Genomic DNA, 6,396 nt, shown 5'->3' on the forward strand with positions numbered 1-6,396 from the left:
CTACCTCTTCTCGAATGTTTCTGTCTTTGCTTTGGAAAACAAAGCATCCTGCAGAGATGTCAGGTGCAGAGGGCCCTTCACAGGCGTTTGCGGCTGCGGCGCTTTGCTGTGTCTGACTGTCTCTGCCTCTGTCTTTGCCTGAAAGGGCAGCCCTAGTGGGTGGAGCTGTTTGTTCAAGCTGCCCTTCGATGGCTTATTGGGGGTGGGTGGGAATTCACCGGGGGCTGATGGCTGCAGGCCTGTGGATCCAATGTACACACAGGCAGAGGGTACTGCAAACTGCGTCTTGGTACTTTTCCGTATTTCTCTCTAAGTCTCACCATATTTGGGGCTCTTCTCTTGCACTTGCTTTTCCCTTTGCTTCAGGAGCTGTTCCGCAAAGTTCGAAGTATCTTAAACAAGCTGACCCCCCAGATGTTCAATCAGCTAATGAAGCAAGTCACCGATCTGACTGTGGACACCGAGGAAAGGCTGAAAGGCGTCATCGACCTGGTGTTTGAGAAGGCCATTGATGAGCCCAGCTTCTCCGTGGCCTATGCAAACATGTGTCGATGTCTTGTCACGGTAAGGCTGGAGAGGGGAGGGGAGGGGAGGATTCCCTGGTCGGTGTTGCTGTGGTGACTCATGGGGAAGGGCAGGGAGTAGTTCAGCTAAGCTCAGCAGGTGTAGATGTGGCAGAGGAGGGTCTAAATTCGAGAGACGGGCCGTGGCTCAGTGGGAGGCCATCTGCTTGGCATGCACAAGGTCCTAGGTTCAATCCCTGGCATCATCTCCAGTTAAAAGTACAAAGACCTCACCCTAAGGCCCTGGAGAGTCACTGCCAGTCAGAGTAGACAAGACTGACCTTGGTGGACCGATGGTTAGATTCATTATAGCGCAGCTTCATATATGTTCAGATGCTTTGTTTTCCTAGTGAAACTTCTACGTGCATGCAATGATCAATTGCTTGCTATCCTTATACATCCCGCTTCATCATCAGTCTTCTGTGCAGTCCTGCCATTGGGTAGGTTTTACACCTAAAGGCCTTCAGGGGGCTCTGCACCAGAGCCCGAACTTGTTCCCACCCAGGAACCCCGTGCTCCCACCCAGCAGCGCCCCCTGCCTTCAGTTCCTCTTTTGCCACCGAAGGAGGAGGTTGTTCTTTTGAGCCTCCCATTGTTCGAGTGGGTGAGGAATTATTTTCATGGTTCGCCTGGATTATTTCGACTGTGAGTCTTGTTACGGGTCGAAAAGCCCTTTTCAAGAAATGTACCCGCTGTAGGGTGAAGATGACCCAAATGGATGAATATGGTCTTTGTCTATTTCCTCTGGGTGAAGGGAATGGAGCTTCCCAATTAAAGGCAGCATTGTGGGAGAAAGCTCTCAAAGCAGTGGACCCTTCGTCCAAATCAGGTGCAGAAAAATCGTCAGTCACGGCATCCACTGAACTGACATGTTCGGCTCCACCTCCCGGATCTGTATCACAACTGATCTGATCAGGGTCGCGACCCACCAACCCCCCCCCCCCCCAACCCAGCCTGCTAAGATGATGTCACCAGGCTTCTTAGAAAATAAGGGAGATATTTTTGCTTGACCCAGAGATCCAAATGCTTGTTCCTGCCACAGGGCTGCCTCATATCCACCATCAGCCACTGTGTCATGCAGACCTCGGGGTCTCCTGGACCTGTTTCGAGAGGTGAAGATGCTGTTGTCGAATCTGATGGATCCAATACTGCATCAGATCTGAGTCAACCTTCACCAACCTCCCCTACAGAGAGGACCTTCGCATGTATGGGGAACAGATGATTTCGTGTGGCCCAGTCCCCGGAGATCGAAGTGGTCACTTCTGAACATAAACCAAGGGAAGAGATCTTGCGTCATCTCTGTTCAGACTTCCAAGGTATCATTGCCTTCCCGGTGTCGGAAGGGCTTGAGGATTTGTCACAAGAATTACAGCAAAAGCCTGCATCACTCCAACCGAAGTCCAGAAGAGTAGAGCATTTTTATAAGATAAAAAGAGCCCTTTAGTTACTTCACAACCCATCCTGCATTAGCTTTGGAGGAGATGCATCCTAAGGGTCGTCAGTCTTACCGTTCTGCTTTGATGGATAGAGAGGGATGGAAGCTGGATATACGAGGACGAAGACGATATGCATCATTTGCACTGGGGTTTATGATCTCCAGCTATGAAGCCATCATGGCTGGTGGTCAACTTGTCCTCTGTGAGAAGTTTTTGCCTTTCCTAGAGCTGCTGCCTGGTCCAGGTCCTGCAGGCGGAGGCCGTCAGATCATAAAAACAACAGATTCTGCAGAGTCTGCTGCTGCACGAGCTGTGGCAAGTTCCATCGCCCTCAGATGTCACGTGTGGTTGAGGTCCACGGCGCTGCCTGTAGGAACCAAACAGAAGGTCGAGGACTTATCCTTTGAGGGTGCTGTTCTATTCTCCTCCAGGACAGACTGTCCTTGATGAAGAAAAACAGCTAAACCTTTGGGGGTATCTCAAGCTGGCCCCTCCCAAATTTAAATAGAGGCCCTTTGTACATCAACCTTGGCACCCTTATCGGAGGCGGGGTCTACGGCGCAACGATGGCGGACGCCTTTCCCGAGGCTCGGGGAGGGCGCTCCACACAGCAGCGGAGGGGAGGGGTGCCGCTGGATCGGCGCCTCCACGGGGGGTCAGGGAGGACCCCCAGGCCATAGGGCTTTTGAGGGTGAGCCTCTTTTCCTGCTATCTGCAGGGAAATTGAGGCTGCCCTCCGCCCTGACGGTCCTCCCCACTGTCTGTGTCTTCTTAGCGAGGCACAAGATGTGCTGACCCAGTCAAGCGCAGGAGATCTGGCGGAGGAGCGATTACAAGCGTGGTCAAGAAACAATGAACTGTGGTTATTATGAGCGAACCGTAAACAGAAGTGTAACGCAGTGGGGTACCACAGGGATCAGTACTTGGTCCACTGCTTTTTAACTTGTTCATTAATGATTTGGAGTTGGGAGTAAGCAGTGAAGTGGCTAAATTTGCGGATGATACGAAGTTGTTCAGGGTGGTGAAAACCAGTGAGGATTGTGAGGCACTCCAAAGGGATCTGTCAAAGTTGGGCGAGTGGGCGTCAACATGGCAAATGGGGTTCAATGTGGCCAAGTGCAAGGTGATGCACATTGGAGCCAAAAATCCTAAATATAAATACACGTTGATGGGGTCTGAACTGGCAGAGACTGATCAAGAGAGAGATCTTGGAGTTGTAGTAGATAACTCACTGAAAATGTCGAGACAGTGTGTGACTGCAATAAAGAAGGCCAATGCTATGCTGGGGATTATTAGGAAGGGTATTGTAAACAGATCAGCCAATATCATAATGCCGCTATATAAATCAATGGTGCGACCTCATTTGGAATACTGTGTGCAGTTCTGGTCACCACACCTTAAAAAGGATATTATAGCTTTGGAAAAAGTGCAGAAAAGGGCAACTCGAATGATAAAAGGGTTGGAACACTTTCCCTATGAGGAACGGTTAAGGCGCTTAGGGCTCTTTAGCTTGGAGAAACGACGACTGAGGGGTGACATGATTGAGGTTTATAAGATTATGCATGGGAAAGAGCAGGTAGAGAAAGAGGTACTTTTCTCCCTTTCTCACAATACAAGAACTCGTGGGCACTCCATGAAATTGCTGAGCGGTCGGGTTAGAACGGATAAGAGGAAGTCCTTCTTCACCCAAAGAGTGATTAACACTTGGAATTCACTGCCACAGGAAGTGGTGGCGGCTACAAGCATGGACGGCTTCAAAAGGGAATTAGATAAGCATATGGAGCAGAGGTCCATCAGTGGCTATTAGCCACAAGGTATAGATAGGGACTCTGGGGCAAGTGATGCTCTGTCATCTTGGTGCTTGGGGGGGTCAACAGTGGGATGGCTTCTAATGTCCTGGCCCCACTGGTGGACCTCCTGATGGCACTGGTATTTCTGGCCACTGTGTGATACAGAGTGTTGGACTGGATGGGCCTTGGGCCTGATCCAACATTGGCATCTCTTATGTTCTTAAGAAGCCTGTGAGATGCCTCTGGGCCCCGAGGATGAGACCAAGAAGGAAGAGGCTTAAGATTGGTGGTGTCATCCCTTTGGAGATGGAGGAGGGTTGCAGAATTTCGAGTGAACGTCTAAGAAGCCATCAAGAATTTAGCGAGAATTAGCATAGATGTAAAGGCGGAAGGACTCTGAAAATTGCCCTTACGAAGAGAGCTGGAGGAGATGCTCTGGAAATCTTCTCATAACAAGTAATAAACTAACACATAAGCTTAGAAAGACAGGATCTCACAAAGTATATTGTTTATTAACAAGTTTTTTTTTTCATTACTAACTGCAGTTTAACAGGGTAATGATCTACTCTTGGGTTTTTAGTTTAGTGCAGGTTACTTTTCTATCTTCGACGTGGTCTCTGTGCTTCACACCCATGGGATCTAGTGCGCACGCGCTGGATCGATCAGTGCTGTAGCAAGCTTTATTAACGGATTTTCGCGCCCAGACCTCAGGCATGCGCAGGAACCCCACCGCGCATGCCCAGAGGGGTGGGCGCAGACATCCTGCCAGTTCCTTTCTTACCGCCGCGTTGGAAAGACCTTTTTCTTCGTCAGTCTGATCGGTTCGTGTTTTTTGGCTTTTTGCCTCACGGCTCTAGATTTTTTCCTCAGTTTATTCCTTTTTTTCGTTGTTCTTTCAAAAAACTTTAAAAAAACAAAAAAGCTTTTATTTTCTGCTGAGGGGGAGGTTGCCGCTTTACCTCAGTCGGGCCTTCGGGCTACCCACCCCACCCCTTCTTTCTTCTTCTTTTTGGTTTTTATGGAGAAGAAGTGGGGCTTTTTTAATAGGTGCAAGGGTTGCGGTAGTAAACTTGCTCCTCCTGACCGTCATGCCCTTTGCATACTTTGTCTCAGAGAGTCTCATCGACCCAAATCTTGTCGCCAGACCCCAAAAACTCCGAGCTGCGCGCCTTAAAGTGGCCCTGCTAGAATGGGCTCTACATCCTTCCTCAGTGATGGATGCCGAGAAACCATAGACCTCAACAGCTCCAGCATCAAGGCCTGCTTCCGATATCGGCCAGCCAACACCAAAGCCTCCGGCATCGAAGGCGCAATCCTCCGCTTCCATGCCGGTGGAAAAGAAATCCAAGCCAAGTAAGGACCAAAAGTCCACAAAGAAGGGGAAAGTAGCGGTGGCTGCACTGAGTGATGCCCCTAAAGTGCCTCCCGCTCCAACGACTGTATCGATACCGGAGGCCAAAGTCCCTCCACCAATACCGACCATCCATGTCTTGGACTCCCCTGTCCACCAAATTGAGCGTCCTTACTCCGACATCAAAACGGTAGAGCTCCTAAGTCATCAAATGGATGCAAACCCTTCTCCGTCTCCTTCCCCGTCGTCGACGGTATGAGAAGCTCCCGATATCGATCCACGTCGGCACCGATATGCTTCATGTGACACGCAGCGTCACCCTCCACGTCTGCACAGTCAATCTGTCGATATCGACAACCGAGATTACGTGGGCTCCTCTCAAAGACATGCTGCCGCTTTGTCTCCGAGACGTCCACGGTCCAGAAGTCGATCCCCGCGGGTCTTCATACCCCCGCCACCACCTCTGTCTTGGGATCAACGACAGATGAGGTATCTGAATGAATGAATTTTATTGTTACAGCGCATAGCCAGCAATTATAAAAAACCATAGAAGTAACTTACAGATGAGGTATCTGTATGGGGCTTATCCACCATCCTTGCCATGGCTGACTCCGGCGAGCTATTCTGACTGGGATCGATATTCATCCCACTCTGGTCATAGATCGAGATTGCCCCACAGGTTGAGACCTTCAGCATCTCTCTCTCGTTCTCCTGCAGACGATCCTGCCCAGCATAACTTGGATCACAGTCGTCCTCCCAACCCTCAGGTCGTTCAAACCCCAGTCGTTTCCACCCCTGTCTCACGTCATACACAGATCTTGTTAAAAGTATGGCCCATTCCCTAGGCCTCTCTGTTGTTCAGCAACACTCGCAGGTGAGGGATGCAGTTTTTGACATCGTCCAGCTTGATACATCTTCCACTCTGGCATTACCCATGTCCACTGTCCTTTTGCAAGCTACAAAGGCACCATGGAAGAAACCTGTCAGCCCCGATGTCGACAAGACGACTGGACCATATGTACAGAGTCCAAGAGACAGGGGCCGAATTCCTCTTCTCCCATCCTCAACCAAACTCTATGGTTGTAAGATCCTCCTCAAAATCTAAACGAACACACTCTGCACCTTTGGACAGAGAAAGTAAAAAATTGGACGCCTTCGGCAGACGCTTCTATTCCACCAGAGCGTTGGGTGTCAAAACCACTAACTATCTGGCCTGCATGAGCAGGTATCAATATACTCTCTGGGAAAGGTTCTCC

The 6,396-nt window shown here is 50.0% G+C and overlaps 1 protein-coding gene across 3 annotated transcripts in view; it reads left to right on the plus strand.

Moving 5' to 3' along the window:
* Nucleotides 1-6,396, plus strand: part of EIF4G3 (eukaryotic translation initiation factor 4 gamma, 3) — a 100,084-nt gene that overhangs the window by 65,586 nt on the left and 28,102 nt on the right. For all 3 annotated transcript variants that reach the window (XM_015412616.1, XM_015412619.1, XM_015412617.1), the window contains one exon: nt 367-564. In XM_015412616.1, coding sequence (XP_015268102.1) covers nt 367-564 — 198 coding nt within the window. The remainder of the gene's footprint in view (nt 1-366; nt 565-6,396) is intronic.

Source organism: Gekko japonicus, unplaced genomic scaffold (genome assembly GCF_001447785.1).
Source record: "Gekko japonicus isolate JY-2015 unplaced genomic scaffold, Gekko_japonicus_V1.1 scaffold131, whole genome shotgun sequence".
NCBI lineage: Eukaryota > Metazoa > Chordata > Lepidosauria > Squamata > Gekkonidae > Gekko > Gekko japonicus.